This window comes from Lethenteron reissneri, chromosome 25, assembly GCF_015708825.2.
Source record: "Lethenteron reissneri isolate LAM-NWPU_2019-01 chromosome 25, ASM1570882v1, whole genome shotgun sequence".
NCBI classification, from domain to species: domain Eukaryota; kingdom Metazoa; phylum Chordata; class Hyperoartia; order Petromyzontiformes; family Petromyzontidae; genus Lethenteron; species Lethenteron reissneri.
In genome coordinates, this window is record NC_083803.1 from 2,165,337 (window position 1) to 2,185,615 (window position 20,279).

The following is a 20,279-nucleotide window of genomic DNA, read 5'->3' on the forward strand; positions in this document are numbered from 1 at the left end:
AAGCCTACCTTTTCTCCAAACGGGGGAACACCTTCACCCTATGCCTGTCGCTACCATTCAACATTGGCGGCATTGTGTTTGAGGGCACGGCTTCGGTTCAAACGTTGCCTCCCGCGACAGAGGCAGGGACTCGGTCCGTGTTGGATAGATGCTCCGCCACATCCAGCTGTACGAATATGCAAGGGAGTGCAAGGTCTCTCTACCTGCCAGTGTTTGAGTTAAGAATTATTTAAATTAAGTGTCATGAGTTGGTTTTGTTGATATTTATTCCATCAGCAGATCGTCAAATGATTAGAATTTAGTTACGATTTAAAGTATACTTGATATACTATAGTACTTATGTTCCATTGTGCTGGTGTTGTAAGTTATTTTACCTAATTTATTGTAATTTATTGTGGAAGGTAGACATGTTGTGATGGTGGTAATCTGCTCCATTTTAGTTAGTTTTTATTTTTCCATTGGGTTTCCATTCAACGCTGGGTTGTGATGCAAGTCGGAGTGGGGATGCTGCTGCAGCCTTATCCAGACCACTGTCTCAGATACCCAACAACACCTTTCCCCGCGCCCGCACCGGGCAAGCATTCTGCCTTCTGTGCCTTTCATCGCAGCTGAATGTATCTGCAGCGCTGTTTAACTCCACGCAGCTTTTGTGCTCGATTACAAAACTCCGTTAATAAAACCCACTTTAGAGAACGCTTTGTTTCTGGAGTCACAGTCCTCGCTGTCTCGAGTCTTCATTCGTCGAGCTGGAGCAGCAGCTCGTGCCGGTGTAACAGGCCGTAGTATACCCCCAGGCCTACCCGGGGTGTAAACGGCCTAGGCTAGATCATACCTGGGTATATTATGGCCTAGGCCAAATTATACCCCTCTAGGCCAAATCATACCCCAATGATGGTAATAGTGTTGAGCGATATACACATGAATTACAATTTTTTTCCAACATTTTATTTAAAACTGTAAACACATAGACTTTGATTGCTTCAACCAGAAAAACTTTAATAATAACCCTATCCCTTACCTTAACCCTATCCCTAACCCTAAAAATGCTTCAATTGATCAAATTGAGATTCTTCCATTTATACGCTTTTTAGATATCGATTGAAGTTCGTTTGAACTTTCACATGGGGCATGTTCTGGCCTGGAGGGGTATGGTCTGGCCCAGTCGAGTTTAAACCCCCGGGGGGTCTAGTTTAGCCTAGGACACTTTATCCCCCGGGTATGCTCTCGCCTGGGCCAAACTATACCCGGGTTTAATCTGGGCAGGGGTTATTTTAGCCTGTTACAACGGGATGAGCGGTGTCCCCCGCAGGTGGACCGGATGGTGAGCGGTTCACCCGTGACGCAGACCATTTACGTTCGGTTCACTCGTTCCGACCGCAAAACGGTGTTGCCGTTGCGACTACAGGACCGGGCAAATCGTATGAGCACTTCCAGCATTGACATGTCACGCATTTGACACGCGTACCACAGCATTATCAGTAAAAGTCGCGTTACCTGTGTTACACAGGTCTTCTCATGCCCTGCCCACAACAGTGGTATGTTTATCCAGATTCTGGCACATGTTGATAAGGCCTGGTCTCTAGGCGTGGCGAGGTCTTCTCTGCGGTGCATAAACCGACACAGACGTGTATTTGGCGGAATTCAGAGCTGGGTCAGGCAGTGCCCTTGCGTGACCCCACAAACATCGAGTTACAAAGTTTTGAACGTGCCGAACTTATCTTGCACAAATTCCAGTGTGGAGCAAATATTCGCACGTGTGCTGCTCCATTGCACTTGGGAAGCATGGGATGTTGAGGGGCTCATTTCAGAGTTTGCACCCCGACCCCCCCCCCCCAGGGACAACCCCGCGACCTCACCCCCATAACCCCTCAACGCTCTGCGGAATATCCTGAAGAAGCAGCAGCAGCAGCAGGTACTGCTGAGCTTGCTTCGCCGTGTGGCAGCCTGTTCAGCTCGCGATGGGCTCCGAGGCGTTGCTTGTCCCGGAGGCTTCTATTTGTCGTCCTGTAAAGTCTCACAGCGGTGAGCGGCCACTCCAGACCGGGTTGGCTGTGCAAGCAGAGCTTGGGAGTCAAATCTACGAGGCCCCGTCTCCAAGTTGGGTCACAAGGCCATGTGGACTGCTGGAAAAAAAAAAGACTGACACCTCGGTGAGGACTACTGGAGGTCAAAAGTGCTATTTTAACCTGGTCGGTGATTGATGGCGCTGGCAATCCGTGCTCCTCGTGTCACTGACATACTTTCCAAAGTCATTGCTTTCAGACACTTGAAGAGCAGGGCTCACGTGCTTCCCTCGGGGGCTCGCCTTGAATAACCACGTCCACGCTCTGCCCGAGTCGGAGAGGGGGTGCAAAAAAGACTGTCAGGGAGGGAGGGGGTACAGGGGAGAATATGCCGGGGAGGAGGGGGAGTAGTTGGAGAGTGCCTGGGAGGGGAAGCAGGAGAAATTATCTGGAAGGAGGGTGCAGGGTTGACTTTGTTCGGGAGAGGTGGAGCAGAGGCAGACGATGTCTGAGTGGGGGGGCCGGGGGGGGTGCAGGAGAGACTAATGGAGAGATGGATCAGGGAAGGCTGTGTGGAAGGGGGATCAGGAGAACATTCATCAAGTCCCCACAGCCTCCAGGTACGCAGGGTTTTCTTTGAAATGTGAACTTGAATGTGTTCCAGATCTGTGCCTGGCTAAATAAGGAAGAGGGTGCATTGCGTGCTGTGGGTTTGTCCACACGCGCACGCTACTCCCAACCAAGGGTGGCACAGTCGGGGATTTTACAATCGGGTTTAATTGTATTTTTATATTAAACCCGATCATCTGAGATTGGGAGAAATCCGGTTTTATTGGCTCTAATTGCAGAACCACACTTCTCAACGATGGGCTTCATCCATTCCAAGCTAATGAACTCACTGGCGCCCACGATTGTGGAGGAGAAGCTCGTGTTCATCAAGACCAACCTGCCCGCCGCATTCTACGACTACCCCGTGCCCGACGGCCCCGAGTACGATAGCAGCACCGACGAAGAAGCAGCCTAAGCCTTGGATCAGAGTTTCGTATTCATTAAACCGGGTTTTAATTCCCCGAAATCGGGTTTAATTGTATTAAAGAAAAAACCTGATGCCTGCCGCTGGAAAAACGCGTTTTTTCCAGCCATGCTCCCAGCAGCCGCAGCTGCTCGCTGTGACCACGTAGGGGCGACCTCATCCTTGCCTGCGTGTGAAGCCAAAGCTGCTACCCAAAGCTAATCCGAACTGATTCGAACGCGAACGAATAGCTCAGCCCCGACTAATCCTCACCGTGACTTCCCTAGCCCTGACTCGAGCGCTAACCCTTGCAGATTTGCAGTTTTGTTTGATTTCAATATCGACCATAATGCGGTTTCATGAATACATATACGATTGAAAAAATCGAACATTTACAACATCAAACGTATATTCTCCAACACACATACCTCATTCAAAAACAGTAACAACTTAAATCGAATGTATATCATGCCGTAGTGCAGAGTCCCATTGGTGTGAGCACGAGTTTAACTGTAACCCGTGTGAGTGTCAGGACAAGCGGGGAGGTGCCGAGATTGCTGTGCCATTGCCTGCGCTTCATTTCGAGACATTTGGGGGAGTCACCCACAGCCATGGTTACAGAGATCGGCACTCCAGAGCTCCAGGGGCTGAGCTCCAGGATTTCCTGCGCTCCAGGATTTTCGGCCCCCAGGATTCACGGACTCCAGAATCCAATGGCTCCAGGATTCCAGGCTCCAGGGTTTACCGGGCTCCAGAATCCACAGGCTCCAGGATTTTCAGGCCCCAGGATTCACGGGCTCCAGAATCCACAGGCTCCAGAATTCCCAGGATCCAGGATTTCCGGGCTCCAGAATCCACAGGCTCCAGGATTTTCAGGCTCCAGGATTCACGGGCTCCAGAATCCACAGGCTCCAGGATTCCCGGGCTCCAGAATTCACAGGCTCCAGAATCCACAGGCTCCTGGTTTCCCGGGCTCCAGGATTTCCGGGGCTCCAGGATTCCCAGGCTTCAGGATTCCCGGACTCCAGAATCCAAAGGTCTCAAGATTCCCAGGCTCCAGGATTCACAGGCTCCAGGATTCCAGGCTCCATGTTTCCCAGGCTCCAGAATCCACAGGCTCCAGGATCCACAGGCTCCAGGATTCCAGGCTCCAGAATCCACAGGCTCCAGGATTCCCAGGCTCCAGGATTCCCAGGCTCCAGAATCCACAGGCTCCAGAATCCACAGGCTTCAGGATTCCCGGGCTCCAGAATCCAAAGGCCTCTAGATTCCCAGGCTCCAGGATTCCCAGGCTCCAGGATTTCCGGGGCTCCAGGAGTCCCAAGCTCCAGAATTCCAGGGACCAAGGTTCCGGGGACCAAGGCTCCAGGGGAAGCGGGTCCCTCGCTTCAGGCGCACACAGCGGCTCGATTGAGAGCGCTTAATTTACAGCTCCTTTTGTGTCGTTCGCTCTCCTTTCTCTTTCCGCTACATATATCTCCCCGTTAGCCGGGGTTCCCAGATGCGTGTGCGTGAGGTGTATGGTGTGTGTGTGTGTGTGAATATACGGGGGTGTTATTGGTTGTGCGTATGAGGGTGTGGGTTATAGGGTGTACGGACGGTTTGTGTATGCAAGGGAGTCGTCTTGTTCGTCGGAATGTTTGTTGTTGTGGAGCAACAACAACAACAATTGTACATCTCAGTGGCTGAGTCGGATGATTGCCTTTGGGGTAGCGGAGTGCATCGCTGTGACGATGCCTCCTTCGTGTTGTGAATGAGTCGTCTGCTCCATGGTCCGCTCTGGGTGACCACAGTCGTACGCTGCCGGAGGAGAGATTTTAATGTCCCATTTGTCCATCAAGTGTCCGAATCTGCTACCATAGTTTGTGCGGATGCGGTTTAGGAGTGGCCCATAAGGGATTGTGTAGGTTATAGGGCGCCGCGATAGACAGGAGGTCGTGGGTTCGATCCCGAACCCCGAGGACTGTTTACGTGGAGTTTGTATGTTCTCCCCGTGGTAGCGTAGAATCAACACGCGTTTAGAGCATTTGGCTGCTGTACATTTCCACGTGATAAGCCACTTCGTTAAGCTATCGTTTGTGGCCAGGGCGCTTCTGAAAACGAGATATCGAGTTCGTGTTTAGTAATGTATGTGGGAGTGTGTACGGTTGACTACGTACGGTGCAAATTGAGTACAACATAACTTTGCTCTCCAACTAGTAAAGGTTTGTCACGTCAACAGAACGTGCCAATTCGTCAGTAGTACAGCACTAACTGGTGTGTTGGAGAGCAAAGCCACAACATCTACAATCCGAGTACGACGTTTCGCCAATAATTACAAATAGCTTTATCAGGCGACAGCCAGATTTGTGGAGAAATCCTCCTGTTTCGTTCCTTAATTACAGGGGGGGGGGTAGATGCGATGACAACACTTGTGTCACTTTTATTTTCCGCAACGACGCCGATGATGAGGTTGTGTTGCGTCCTGACTAAATTCGTACACACCAGAGGACCCCACGGACCATTCAATGCACATGGAGGATGGTCTTCTGTAAATACACACACACACGTGTTCTGGTGTGCACGGGACCCCGTGAGAGGGAACCCCGTGAGAAAGGGGGTGGGGAGAGCCCGCGATCGAGGGACTGCGTGGGGGACATTAGCATGTGTGTGTGTATGAGGACGTCTCGCGACAACAAAGGCCCCTGCTTGACAATGGAGGCGAAGAGAGATCCCAACCAACATAGGGACCTGAGCGGAGACGTCCATAGCCCGGTATGGGACTTTGACAGTCCGTTGACATTCGTTGTGGGCGACGCGACTGTTAGTAGATAGTTTGTGAGTGACGTGACCCGAGCCATGACCGTGATATGTATGAGAATCCACCTCCCCCGGGGCATCTGCTCTCCTCCCGCCACACAGCCCACGTATTTGTGTGAGCGTGGGGTTTGTTAATTCGGGTAGGGTTTGTTAGGGGTTTGTTGGGGTTTTGTTGGTCGCTGACGGGTCCAAGGAAGGGGGGTGGGTGGAGAGGCGTGATCGCACCCCACACCTTTTACGAGCGTAAAACTTGGCATTGTATTGATATTAAGCAGAGAAAATACATGGCATCCTTATATTGATGTAGGGCCCTGTTTAAAAAGCTTTACATTTCGAGATTTCCCATAACCGGCCTTCTGGTAAGTGTCTAGATCGGTATCTGATGTTTATTTAGGTTGTTGTGCTGCTATACATTTACACCCTATAAGCCACTTCGTTGAGCTATCATTTATACTGGTAGGAACCTCCTGGTTACACCAGCCCACAGGGGATTATTGTGTCCGTCCGTCGTGCAGGGAGGGGCTGGGTGGGGAGGGGCTGGGTGGGGAGGGGAGGGTGGGGAGGGGCTGGGAGGGGAGGGGCTGGGTGGGGAGGGGAGGGTGGGGAGGGGCTGGGTGGGGAGGGTGGGGAGGGGCTGGGTGGGGAGGGGCTGGGTGGGGAGGGGCTGGTCACCCTGTGGTGCCCTTATAAAACTCAACGTTTAACCTACTCACGCCGGCTTGTGCCCGCCCTCGCAGTCGGCCATATTTGCGGAATACACCACGCCGCCGTTGACCCTGGCCATTGGCCGAGCAACCCAACGTTCCTACCAGCTCCCTCCGCAGGAATGTGTTATTAATGTATGTTGAACTTATTGGAGGTACACGTCCTGGCCATTTATGGCCAAGTCATTTCTGAAAAATAAGCAAATAGCTCAGTGGGCTTTATCTGGTAAGATATAAAAAAAAACTCTATTTTTCTTTGTATATTTTTGTCAAGTAGTTTGTTTACCTTTCCTATCCTCTGCCCTGGTGAATGAACTCTGCGACTTTTCCCGTGAACCGACCTCGATTTCCGAACAGGGGAAACACCAGTGACCATTTATTTTTATCAGTCCTGAACTCAAATGAGTGTTTGATACGATGGGTAAACATTACGACGAGGGAGACAGAGGCGGCTGAGCATGGTGCTGGCCACCCATCCCCTGGAGTGCCTTGCAGGCTTTCCGAGGTGCTACTCGCTAACAGCACTTGCCCCTACAGTCTGTGAAGACTATACGGGGGAACTTTGTCTTTGTGTCTGTGTGGGAAGCGGTGGTGTTGCAGTCAGCGCGCTGCGCTACGAACCTGGCGACTCGAGTTCGATTCTCGCTCACGGCCCACGCCAGTGACGATTATCTGAACCGGTCCTGGGCCTCCCCGAGGCCGACTCAGCCTCAAATGAGTACTTGGTGTAGCGGTGTGTAATAAACATCGCTAGCACTGGGGAGACAAAGGCGGCCGGGCGTGGTGCTAGCCACCCACCCCCTCGTGTGCCGTGCCGGCCTTCATAGGTGCTCGCTAACAACACTTGTTCCACCAGTCTGTTAAGGCTACACGGGGACTCTGTCTATGTGTGTGTATGTCTATGCGTGTGTGTATGTCTATGTGTGTGTCTATGTGTGTGTCTATGTGTGTGTGTGTCTATGTGCGGAGCATCTTCGCCGGTTGGAAACATTTAGGCTGGCCTGCCTACGATCCATCATGGGTTTAACCAGGCTGGATTGTGTGAGGAGCTCACAAATCCTTGAAAGATCTGGGCAAAGTCCCATCGGTGAGCTCCTCCGGCAGGCAAGGCTGCGTTGGCTGGGTCATGTAGCCCGCATGCCCAGCCACCGCATGCCTTAACAGCTTTTGTTCGGCCGGATCGAGGGGGCTAAACTCGGCACGGGCTGGAGAAGAGATGGAGTGATGTGGTACAGGAGGACGTGGAGCTGAATGGACTTGCCGATGACTGATACCAGCGGTATCAAGATCGGCCTCAGTGGAGGAGGCTCGTGAAGGACGCTACTGGGCAGTTGGAGGCAGTCGCCCTCCAACAACAACGGAGGGCGGAGGAGCAACCGCTCACAACAACGAGCGGAGCGCCGGGTGGCTAAAGCACAGCAAGTTGGCACAGTAGGGGGCACAGGTGGTGCATCAGCCAGTCATCTCGGTCATCTCGGTCAGTCGACCCGTGGCACCTGCTGGGTCTGCCCCGTGACCTCCTGCCAGCGGGCGTTCGACACTTCACGTGGCCTCAAGGTGCACTTGGCCTGGCACAAGCGTCGTGGTGACGTCACCGCCACTTAGTGGCGAATGGCGGTTGTTGTTGTTGTGTGTCTATGTGAGTGTGTCCATGTGTGTGTGTCTGTGTGTCTGTGTGTGTCTGTGTGTATGTGTCTGTGTGTGTCTATGTGAGTGTGTTCATGTGTGTGTGTGTGTCTGTGTGTGTGTGTCTGTGTGTGTCTGTGTGTGTGTCTGTGTGTGTCTGTGTGTCTCTATGTGTGTGTGTGTGTCTGTGTGTCTGTGTGAGTGTGTGTGTCTATGTGAGTGTGTCCATGTGTGTGTGTGTCTCTGTGTGTGTCTGTGTGTCCATGTGTGTGTGTGTCTCTGTGTGTGTCTATGTGTGTGTGTCTCTGTGTGTCTGTGAGTGTGTGTCTCTGTGTCCATGTGTGTGTGTGTCTCTGTGTGTCTGTGTGTGTCTATGTGTGTGTGTCTGTGTGTGTCTGTGTGTGTCTATGTGAGTGTGTCCATGTGTGTGTGTCTGTGTGTGTGTGTCTGTGTGTGTGTGTCTATGTGTGTGTGTCTGTGTGTGTGTCTGTGTGTCTGTGTGTGTCTGTGTGTGTGTCCATGTGTGTGTCTGTGTGTGTCTGTGTGTGTGTGTGTGTGTGTCTGTGTGTGTGTGTCTGTGTGTGTGTCTGTGAGTGTCTGTGAGTGTGTGTGAGTGTGTGTCTGTGTGTGTGTCTGTGTGTCTGTGTGTGTCTGTGTGTGTGTGCCTGTGTGTGTGTGTCTGTGTGTGTGTCTGTGTGTCTGTGTGTGTCTGTGTGTGTGTCCATGTGTGTGTCTGTGTGTGTCTGTGTGTGTGTGTCTGTGTGTCTGTGTGTGTGTCTGTGTGTGTGTGTCTGTGTGTGTGTCTGTGAGTGTGTGTGAGTGTGTGTCTGTGTGTGTGTCTGTGTGTCTGTGTGTGTCTGTGTGTGTGTGCCTGTGTGTGTGTGTCTGTGTGTGTCTGTGTGTGTGTGTCTGTGTGTCTGTGTGTGTGTGCGTGTCTGTGTGTGTCTGTGTGTGTGTGTCTGTGTGTGTCTGTGTGTGTGTGTGAGTGTCTGTGTGTCTGTGTGTGTAAGTGTGTGTCTGTGTGTGTGTGTGTGAGTGTCTGTGTGTCTGTGTCTGTAAGTGTGTGTCTGTGTGAGCGAGTAACGGTGACGCTGCTGAGTGCCGCGTGTTACGTATGCGGCCCCGAGGTTCCGCCCCCCGCGCTCCCGGCGATATAAACCCCCCGGCCCCCTGGGACACGCAGAGTGGAGTCCCCCGTGTGCCTCCAGGTCTCCGCGTTGCCCGGTCCCCCCGTGTCTCCCGGTAGCCCAGTTGACCACCCCGCGTGGCAACGATTCTCCCCCCTGTGTCCGCGTTCCCGCGTCTCCTCCCCGTGTCTTTGTGTCTCCTCCGAGTCCCATTGTCTCAGGGTCTCCAACACTCCGCGCGCGTCACCCCGAGCTCCGGATTTGGACCCCGCAGACCCCGCTGGGCCCGCAGGTACGAACCCCCAGGCCCCCCCCCCCACGATCCCCGATTGATCCCCGATCGGTCCCCAGGCCCCGCGGTTCCCGAGTTCCTCGTTTCGCGACGTCGCGCCGCAAGTCGCGCACAAAGCGCGACTCCCGGGACCATGGCAACAGCGCCGCCCTCCCTCGCTGCTCCCACTGCCCGCAGGGCACGGCTCCTGTTGCCTGTGGGGCACGGCTCCTGTTGCCCGTGGGGCACGGCTCCTGTTGCTGGTGAGACACGGCTCGTGTTGCCCGTGGGGCACGGCTCCTGTTGCCCGCGGGGCACGGCTCCTGTTTCCCGCAGGGCACGGCTCCTGTTGCTGGTGAGGCACGGCTCCTGTTGCCCGTGGGGCACGGCTCCTGTTGCCCGCAGGGCACGGCTCCTGTTGCCTGTGGGGCACGGCTCCTGTTGCCCGTGGGGCACGGCTCCTGTTGCTGGTGAGGCACGGCTCCTGTTGCCCGTGGGGCACGGCTCCTGTTGCCCGCAGGGCACGGCTCCTGTTGCCTGTGGGGCACGGCTCCTGTTGCCCGTGGGGCACGGCTCCTGTTGCTGGTGAGACACGGCTCGTGTTGCCCGTGGGGCACGGCTCCTGTTGCTTGTGGGGCACGGCTCCTGTTGCCCGTGGGGCACGGCTCCTGTTGCTCGTGGGGCACGGCTCCTGTTGCTCGTGGGGCACGGCTCCTGTTGCTGGTGGGGCACGGCTCCTGTTGCCTGTGGGGCACGGCTCCTGTTGCTTGTGGGGCACGGCTCCTGTTGCCCGTGGGGCACGGCTCCTGTTGCCCGTGGGGCACGGCTCCTGTTGCCCGTGGGGCACGGCTCCTGTTGCTTGTGGGGCACGGCTCCTGTTGCTGGTGGGGCACGGCTCCTGTTGCCCGTGGGGCACGGCTCCTGTTGCCCGTGGGGCACGGCTCCTGTTGCCGGTGGGGCACGGCTCCTGTTGCTGGTGGGGCACGGCTCCTGTTGCCCGTGGGGCACGGCTCCTGTTGCCCATGGGGCACGGCTCCTGTTGCTGGTGGGGCACGGCTCCTGTTGCTGGTGGGGCACGGCTCCTGTTGCTGGTGGGGCACGGCTCCTGTTGCTGGTGGGGCACGGCTCCTGTTGCCCGTGGGGCACGGCTCCTGTTGCTGGTGGGGCACGGCTCCTGTTGCTGGTGGGGCACGGCTCCTGTTGCCCGTGGGGCACGGCTCCTGTTGCTGGTGGGGCACGGCTCCTGTTGCTCGTGGGGCACGGCTCCTGTTGCTGGCGGGGGCCATGCCCTCACCCACGCTGCGCTCGTGACTTTGTGTTGACAGCGTTCGCGGACATGCCGGGAGCTGCCCCGCGGCGGAGTCTCTAGGGTCGCCTCTGCACCGCCTCCAAGCGGGTGACGGGGGTGGGGGAGCTCCCGCCCGGCTCCCGCCAGGCTCCCCGTGGGCCGCCCGGCCCCCCCAGGGGGGACGATGTCCTCCACGGGCCTGGAGATCCTCGGCTTCTCGCTGGGCGCGCTGGGCTGGCTCCTCGGCGTGGTCGCCTGCGCGCTCCCCACGTGGCGCGTCACCGCCTTCCTGGGCCAGACGCTGATCGTGGCGCAGAGCACCTGGGAGGGCCTGTGGATGAACTGCGTGGTGCAGAGCACGGGCCAGATGCAGTGCAAGGTGCACGACTCCATGCTGGCGCTCAACGGCGAGTTGCAGGCGGCGCGCGCCATGACGGTGCTCGCCAACCTCCTCGCCCTCCTCGCGGTCGGCGTGGCGGCCACGGGCATGAGGTGCACGACGTGCGGCGACGAGGACGGCTCGGCCAAGGGCCGCCTCACGGCCACGGGAGGTGTCGGCTTCGCGCTGTGCGGCCTCCTGCTGCTGGCGCCCGTGTCGTGGACGGCGCACAACATCGTGCGCGACTTCTACGACGTCGGCGTGCCGGTCACCCTCAAGCGGGAGCTCGGCTCGGCCCTGTACGTCGGCTGGGGGGCCGCGACGCTGCTGTTCCTCGGCGGGGGGCTGCTGTGCTGTTCGTGGCCACGAGCCGAGCCGGGCCGGCCCCGGCCCTTCTACGGCCTTCAGCCGGGCGGGTTGGCCATGCACGGGACCGGCCCCAACGCTCCCGGGGTCCCGTTGCCGCGGATGCACTCGGCGGCGGCGGCGCCATACGGCGCCCCGCCGTACGAGGCCGCGCCCGCACCCTGCAACGGCAAGCAAAGCTACCACGTGAAGGAGTTCGTGTGAGGGAGGGGAGCGACCTCCGGGGGACGCCGATGATGAGGTTGTGTTGCGTCCTGACTAAATTCGTACACACCAGAGGACCCCACGGACCATTCAATGCACATGGAGGATGGTCTTCTGTTAATACACACACACACGTGTTCTGGTGTGCACGGGACCCCGTGAGAGGGAACCCCGTGAGAAAGGGGGTGGGGAGAGCCCGCGATCGAGGGACTGCGTGGGGGACATTAGCATGTGTGTGTGTATGAGGACGTCTCGCGACAACAAAGGCCCCTGCTTGACAATGGAGGCGAAGAGAGATCCCAACCAACATAGGGACCTGAGCGGAGACGTCCATAGCCCGGTATGGGACTTTGACAGTCCGTTGACATTCGTTGTGGGCGACGCGACTGTTAGTAGATAGTTTGTGAGTGACGTGACCCGAGCCATGACCGTGATATGTATGAGAATCCACCTCCCCCGGGGCATCTGCTCTCCTCCCGCCACACAGCCCACGTATTTGTGTGAGCGTGGGGTTTGTTAATTCGGGTAGGGTTTGTTAGGGGTTTGTTGGGGTTTTGTTGGTCGCTGACGGGTCCAAGGAAGGGGGGTGGGTGGAGAGGCGTGATCGCACCCCACACCTTTTACGAGCGTAAAACTTGGCATTGTATTGATATTAAGCAGAGAAAATACATGGCATCCTTATATTGATGTAGGGCCCTGTTTAAAAAGCTTTACATTTCGAGATTTCCCATAACCGGCCTTCTGGTAAGTGTCTAGATCGGTATCTGATGTTTATTTAGGTTGTTGTGCTGCTATACATTAACACCCTATAAGCCACTTCGTTGAGCTATCATTTATACTGGTAGGAACCTCCTGGTTACACCAGCCCACAGGGGATTATTGTGTCCGTCCGTCGTGCAGGGAGGGGCTGGGTGGGGAGGGGCTGGGTGGGGAGGGGAGGGTGGGGAGGGGCTGGGAGGGGAGGGGCTGGGTGGGGAGGGGAGGGTGGGGAGGGGCTGGGTGGGGAGGGTGGGGAGGGGCTGGGTGGGGAGGGGCTGGGTGGGGAGGGGCTGGTCACCCTGTGGTGCCCTTATAAAACTCAACGTTTAACCTACTCCAGCCGGCTTGTGCCCGCCCTCGCAGTCGGCCATATTTGCGGAATACACCACGCCGCCGTTGACCCTGGCCATTGGCCGAGCAACCCAACGTTCCTACCAGCTCCCTCCGCAGGAATGTGTTATTAATGTATGTTGAACTTATTGGAGGTACACGTCCTGGCCATTTATGGCCAAGTCACTTCTGAAAAATAAGCAAATAGCTCAGTGGGCTTTGTCTGGTAAGATATAAAAAAAACTCTATTTTTCTTTGTATATTTTTGTCAAGTAGTGTGTTTACCTTTCCTATCCTCTGCCCTGGTGAATGAACTCTGCGACTTTTCCCGTGAACCGACCTCAATTTCCGAACAGGGGAAACACCAGTGACCATTTATTTTGATCAGTCCTGAACTCAAATGAGTGTTTGATACGATGGGTAAACATTACGACGAGGGAGACAGAGGCGGCTGAGCATGGTGCTGGCCACCCATCCCCTGGAGTGCCTTGCAGGCTTTCCGAGGTGCTACTCGCTAACAGCACTTGCCCCTACAGTCTGTGAAGACTATACGGGGGAACTTTGTCTTTGTGTCTGTGTGGGAAGCGGTGGTGTTGCAGTCAGCGCGCTGCGCTACGAACCTGGCGACTCGAGTTCGATTCTCGCTAACGGCCCACGCCAGTGACGATTATCTGAACCGGTCCTGGGCCCTAGGTCGACTCAGCCTCAAATGAGTACTTGGTGTAGCGGTGTGTAACAAACATTGCTAGTACTGGGGAGACAAAGGCGGTCGGGCGTGGTGCGAGCCACCCACCCCCTCGTGTGCCGTGCCGGCCTTCATAGGTGCTCGCTAACAACACTTGCCCCACCAGTCTGTTAAGGCTACACGGGGACTCTTTGTCTATGTGTGTGTCTATGTGTGTGTCTATGTGTGTGTCTATGTGCGGAACATCTTCGCCGGTTGGAAACATTTAGGCTGGCCTGCCTACGATCCATCCTGGGTTTAACCAGGCTGGATTGTGTGAGGAGCTCACAAATCCTTGAAAGATCTGGGCAAAGTCCCATCAGTGAGCTCCTCCGGCAGGCAAGGCTGCGTTGGCTGGGTCATGTAGCCCGCATGCCCAGCCACCGCATGCCTAAACAGCTTTTGTTCGGCCGGATCGAGGGGGCTAGACGGGCGCGACACGGGCTGGAGAAGAGATGGAGTGATGTGGTACAGGAGGACGTGGAGCTGAGTGGACTTGCCGATGACCGGTACCAGCGGTGTCAAGATCGGCCTCTGTGGAGGAGGCTCGTGAAGGACGCTACTGGGCAGTAGGAGGCAGTCGCCCTCCAACAACAACGGAGGGCGGAGGAGCGACGCTCACAACAACGAGCGGAGCGCCGGGTGGCTAAAGCACAGCAAGTTGGCACAGTAGGGGGCACAGGTGGTGCATCAGCCAGTCATCTCGGTCATCTCGGTCAGTCGACCCGTGGCACCTGCTGGGTCTGCCCCGTGACCTCCTGCCAGCGGGCTTTCGACACTTCACGTGGCCTCAAGGTGCACTTGGCCTGGCACAAGCATCGTGGTGACGTCACCGCCACTTAGTGGCGAATGGCGGTTGTTGTTGTTGTTGTTGTTGTGTGTGTGTGCGTGTCTGTGTGTGTCTGTGTGTGTGTCTGTGTGTGTCTGTGTGTGTGTGTGAGTGTCTGTGTGTCTGTGTGTGTAAGTGTGTGTCTGTGTGTGTGTGTGTGAGTGTCTGTGTGTCTGTGTCTGTAAGTGTGTGTGTCTGTGTGTGTCTGTGTGTCTCTATGTGTGTGTGTGTGTCTGTGTGTCTGTGTGTCTGTGTGTGTGTCTGTGTGTGTGTGCGTGTCTGTGTGTGTCTGTGTGTGTGTGTGTGTCTGTGTGTGTCTGTGTGTGTGTGTGAGTGTCTGTGTGTCTGTGTGTGTAAGTGTGTGTCTGTGTGTGTGTGTGTGAGTGTCTGTGTGTCTGTGTCTGTAAGTGTGTGTCTGTGTGAGCGAGTAACGGTGACGCTGCTGAGTGCCGCGTGTTACGTATGCGGCCCCGAGGTTCCGCCCCCCGCGCTCCCGGCGATATAAACCCCCCGGCCCCCTGGGACACGCAGAGTGGAGTCCCCCGTGTGCCTCCAGGTCTCCGCGTTGCCCGGTCCCCCCGTGTCTCCCGGTAGCCCAGTTGACCACCCCGCGTGGCAACGATTCTCCCCCCTGTGTCCGCGTTCCCGCGTCTCCTCCCCGTGTCTTTGTGTCTCCTCCGAGTCCCATTGTCTCAGGGTCTCCAACACTCCGCGCGCGTCACCCCGAGCTCCGGATTTGGACCCCGCAGACCCCGCTGGGCCCGCAGGTACGAACCCCCAGGCCCCCCCCCCCACGATCCCCGATTGATCCCCGATCGGTCCCCAGGCCCCGCGGTTCCCGAGTTCCTCGTTTCGCGACGTCGCGCCGCAAGTCGCGCACAAAGCGCGACTCCCGGGACCATGGCAACAGCGCCGCCCTCCCTCGCTGCTCCCACTGCCCGCAGGGCACGGCTCCTGTTGCCTGTGGGGCACGGCTCCTGTTGCCCGTGGGGCACGGCTCCTGTTGCTGGTGAGACACGGCTCGTGTTGCCCGTGGGGCACGGCTCCTGTTGCCCGCGGGGCACGGCTCCTGTTTCCCGCAGGGCACGGCTCCTGTTGCTGGTGAGGCACGGCTCCTGTTGCCCGTGGGGCACGGCTCCTGTTGCCCGCAGGGCACGGCTCCTGTTGCCTGTGGGGCACGGCTCCTGTTGCCCGTGGGGCACGGCTCCTGTTGCTGGTGAGGCACGGCTCCTGTTGCCCGTGGGGCACGGCTCCTGTTGCCCGCAGGGCACGGCTCCTGTTGCCTGTGGGGCACGGCTCCTGTTGCCCGTGGGGCACGGCTCCTGTTGCTGGTGAGACACGGCTCGTGTTGCCCGTGGGGCACGGCTCCTGTTGCTTGTGGGGCACGGCTCCTGTTGCCCGTGGGGCACGGCTCCTGTTGCTCGTGGGGCACGGCTCCTGTTGCTCGTGGGGCACGGCTCCTGTTGCTGGTGGGGCACGGCTCCTGTTGCCTGTGGGGCACGGCTCCTGTTGCTTGTGGGGCACGGCTCCTGTTGCCCGTGGGGCACGGCTCCTGTTGCCCGTGGGGCACGGCTCCTGTTGCCCGTGGGGCACGGCTCCTGTTGCTTGTGGGGCACGGCTCCTGTTGCTGGTGGGGCACGGCTCCTGTTGCCCGTGGGGCACGGCTCCTGTTGCCCGTGGGGCACGGCTCCTGTTGCCGGTGGGGCACGGCTCCTGTTGCTGGTGGGGCACGGCTCCTGTTGCCCGTGGGGCACGGCTCCTGTTGCCCATGGGGCACGGCTCCTGTTGCTGGTGGGGCACGGCTCCTGTTGCTGGTGGGGCACGGCTCCTGTTGCTGGTGGGGCACGGCTCCTGTTGCTGGTGGGGCACGGCTCCTGTTGCCCGTGGGGCACGGCTCCTGTTGCTGGTGGGGCACGGCTCCTGTTGCTGGTGGGGCACGGCTCCTGTTGCCCGTGGGGCACGGCTCCTGTTGCTGGTGGGGCACGGCTCCTGTTGCTCGTGGGGCACGGCTCCTGTTGCTGGCGGGGGCCATGCCCTCACCCACGCTGCGCTCGTGACTTTGTGTTGACAGCGTTCGCGGACATGCCGGGAGCTGCCCCGCGGCGGAGTCTCTAGGGTCGCCTCTGCACCGCCTCCAAGCGGGTGACGGGGGTGGGGGAGCTCCCGCCCGGCTCCCGCCAGGCTCCCCGTGGGCCGCCCGGCCCCCCCAGGGGGGACGATGTCCTCCACGGGCCTGGAGATCCTCGGCTTCTCGCTGGGCGCGCTGGGCTGGCTCCTCGGCGTGGTCGCCTGCGCGCTCCCCACGTGGCGCGTCACCGCCTTCCTGGGCCAGACGCTGATCGTGGCGCAGAGCACCTGGGAGGGCCTGTGGATGAACTGCGTGGTGCAGAGCACGGGCCAGATGCAGTGCAAGGTGCACGACTCCATGCTGGCGCTCAACGGCGAGTTGCAGGCGGCGCGCGCCATGACGGTGCTCGCCAACCTCCTCGCCCTCCTCGCGGTCGGCGTGGCGGCCACGGGCATGAGGTGCACGACGTGCGGCGACGAGGACGGCTCGGCCAAGGGCCGCCTCACGGCCACGGGAGGTGTCGGCTTCGCGCTGTGCGGCCTCCTGCTGCTGGCGCCCGTGTCGTGGACGGCGCACAACATCGTGCGCGACTTCTACGACGTCGGCGTGCCGGTCACCCTCAAGCGGGAGCTCGGCTCGGCCCTGTACGTCGGCTGGGGGGCCGCGACGCTGCTGTTCCTCGGCGGGGGGCTGCTGTGCTGTTCGTGGCCACGAGCCGAGCCGGGCCGGCCCCGGCCCTTCTACGGCCTTCAGCCGGGCGGGTTGGCCATGCACGGGACCGGCCCCAACGCTCCCGGGGTCCCGTTGCCGCGGATGCACTCGGCGGCGGCGGCGCCATACGGCGCCCCGCCGTACGAGGCCGCGCCCGCACCCTGCAACGGCAAGCAAAGCTACCACGTGAAGGAGTTCGTGTGAGGGAGGGGAGCGACCTCCGGGGGACGTCGTGGGACGTCGTGGGACGTGCGCGCTTCACTTGCAGCAGCCCGCAGCGAGCGTCCAGCCCGCAGAGCGCGCAATGCGCAATGCCGCCCACGTGAAAGCCCTGGATTTGTGTTTGTTTGTGGCGACGGGGAAGGGTGCGTGAGTGGCCACGCCGGGCTCGGTGAACTGTGTGCGGGGGTGGGGGCCCACTCGTGTCGGTGTTGACGAAACCATGCTTGTGTCTGTCGACCTGACGCCAGGAGTTAGATTATGGAGTTGAACCGAGCTGCACGTGACGTAAAGAGAGAGAGAGAGGGCACGCAACTCGTGTTAAGCTCATCATCATCCCATCAGCAGACGCCGAGAGACACGGACTGCCATCCACGCAAGGCCGCCTGCTCGCCCGGCCACTACGCAGCTCGTCGCATTCCTCCAGACAGAGCCCACGGCTGCAGCACGCGTTTACCACACCAGCTCGTGAGCTGCCTCGTCAAGACAGAGCCATGTGAACACCCTAAGAACCTCCTTGAGGGAATCCACCTTGAGGAACTCCACCTTGAGATGCTCCACCTTGAAATATTCCACCTTGAGGAGCTTCACCTTGAGATGCTTCACCTTGAGATGCTCCACCTTGAGGAGCTCCACCTTGAGAGACGTCACCTTAAGGAGCTCCACCTTGAGGAGCTCCACTTTGAGAGATGTCACCTTGAGGAGCTCCACCTTGAGATGGTCCACCTTGAGGAGCTCCACCTTGAGGAGCTCTACCTTGAGGAGCTCCACCTTGAGATGCTCCACATGGAGATGCTCCACCTTGAGATGCTCCACCTTGAGGAGCTCCACCTTGAGGAGTTGATGTGCGCCCACGCGTCCCTCTCGTGGCAATGCCCACGGGTGGAGGAGGAGGAGAAGGAGGAGGAGATGTCTCCACGGTCTCCACGGATGCTGCTCGCTGCTCGCTTCACGCACGGCGCTGTGAGGCCCCCTGCATCTCACAGCCGCCCTCTGCTTGTCCAAGCGACGGCCACGTGATACAACTGAACTTTATTGCGGTACCCCCGGGTACAATAGTACCACGGCTCTCGCACAATGTCCGTGATGCAGTCATTTTTAGTTTGTTGATGGTCGGCGATGCGGCAATCGACTCATCTCGATGAGCTGTACACGATGCACCACCACGGTGCATACCGCGAGCGTTCAGGGTTTCGGCGCAATCGTCCTCGCTGCGATTCGACATCGCGAAGTGGCACTGATGTCGGATTGATTGGTACCCCAGTCGCGGAGTGAAGTACACCCCTGGACAAAAATAGTATCCCAGAAATAAAATATTTAATTGCCTCGGCCAGTTTGTATTATTTGGTACCCCAGGGTACCGCCATAAGGAACAAATGTCCCCTGCATTCGATGCTTTAATAATAATAATACTTGACAATAGTAGCCAGAGCATTACGATTGGGAAGTACGATTGTTATTTACAGAACGCCAAATTGAAACCGTGAGTGCTATGTAATGGCCAAGTGTGAAGCCAACGTACTCTGATGGTGAAGTAACATTATGGTGAGGTCAGTACCTGTGCTTGTGAAGTATTGTCAGGGTGACGTGAGCTGTACGATGGTGAGGTACAATGACGATGATGATGTGAGCTCTATAATTAGCTGAGTTCTATGGTGATGAGGTGAACTCTATGATGGTGATGAGCTCTATGATGTTGATGAGGTGAGCTCTATGATGGTGATGAGGTGAGCTCTATGATGGTGATGATGTGAACTCTATGATGGTGATGAAGTGAACTCTATGATGGTGATGAGGTGAGCTCTATGATGGTGATGAGGTGAGCTCTATGCTGATGACGCGTCGGAGTGGTGGCGCTGAGATGCGTGGTGTTCGTGTCGTGGTAACGATGTTATCGATGTGCTTGTAATACATTTAGGCACGCGTCTTAATAATTAAAGCAACGCGGAGGGGGTGGGAGCGGTGGCGGATCGTGGAGCCGAGCGCGTCGGGGTTTGGTAGTTACTTAGTGACACTTTAATTAGTTTTTAATTGGAGCCGCGAGGCAACACTGGCTGTTGATCAGCGGCGCGTGGCGTTTATCTTCACTGTGTCTCGCTGCTGCTGCTGTTGTTGTTGTCAGCGTGCGACGTTGACTGAGCCCGTTAAGAATCGTTGTTGTACGTCCCGTGATGGTCTGTGTTCGCGCACCTGACAAGCATTAAAGCTTAATCACTGATCGCGTGGCTCTCGTGATTTCCACCCCCCCCCCCACACTGCCGCCAAGCCTTCCCCCCAACCCTTCCCCCCCCCACTACTCATAACTCAGGGAGGTCCCGCACCCCCACGGCCATACCTGAGTGGACTCTTCCCCCGTCTTCTTGAATACAGCAGCAAAGCATCGTGACCTCCATCACCATCGTGACCATCACCATGGTGACCTATAGCAACATTATGACCGCCGTCGTGACCACCAGTACCATGGTAACCGCCATCGCTAAGGTGAACCATCACTATCGTTTTATCATCATCATCATCATTATTGTGACATCCATCACCACCGTGACCTCCATCACCACTGTGAACTCCATCATCGTGACGACCATGACCAGTATCACCATAGTGACCACCATCACCGTGGTAACCATCACCGTGGTAACCACCATCACCGTGGTAACCACCATCACCGTGGTAACCACCATCACCGTGGTAACCAGCATTACCACCGTGACCTCCATCACCGTGGTACCCACCATCACTTTTGTGCAAGATTTCCCAAACGTCACATCGACCAACCTACCGTCGTACGCGCTGTAGAATTGACCAATGTACCCGCGTCAAAACGCGCAAAATAAGTTGTTACACGCTGCACGCGCCCGAT

At 57.6% G+C, this 20,279-nt stretch overlaps 2 protein-coding genes across 2 annotated transcripts; both read left to right on the forward strand.

Annotated features, from left to right (window-relative positions):
* Nucleotides 1–9,104: 9,104 nt before the first annotated feature.
* On the forward strand, nucleotides 9,105–12,677 carry LOC133347006 (claudin-9-like). Its single transcript, XM_061558882.1, has 2 exons — nucleotides 9,105–9,563; nucleotides 10,868–12,677. Exon 2 carries the CDS (start codon nucleotides 11,015–11,017, stop codon nucleotides 11,777–11,779), a length of 765 nt encoding a protein of 254 aa, XP_061414866.1. The 5' UTR covers nucleotides 9,105–9,563; nucleotides 10,868–11,014; the 3' UTR covers nucleotides 11,780–12,677.
* A 493-nt stretch (nucleotides 12,678–13,170) lies between these two features.
* Nucleotides 13,171–19,635, forward strand: LOC133347007 (claudin-9-like). Its single transcript, XM_061558883.1, has 2 exons — nucleotides 13,171–15,188; nucleotides 16,493–19,635. Exon 2 carries the CDS (start codon nucleotides 16,640–16,642, stop codon nucleotides 17,402–17,404), a length of 765 nt encoding a protein of 254 aa, XP_061414867.1. The 5' UTR covers nucleotides 13,171–15,188; nucleotides 16,493–16,639; the 3' UTR covers nucleotides 17,405–19,635.
* The last annotated feature ends 644 nt before the right edge of the window (nucleotides 19,636–20,279 follow it).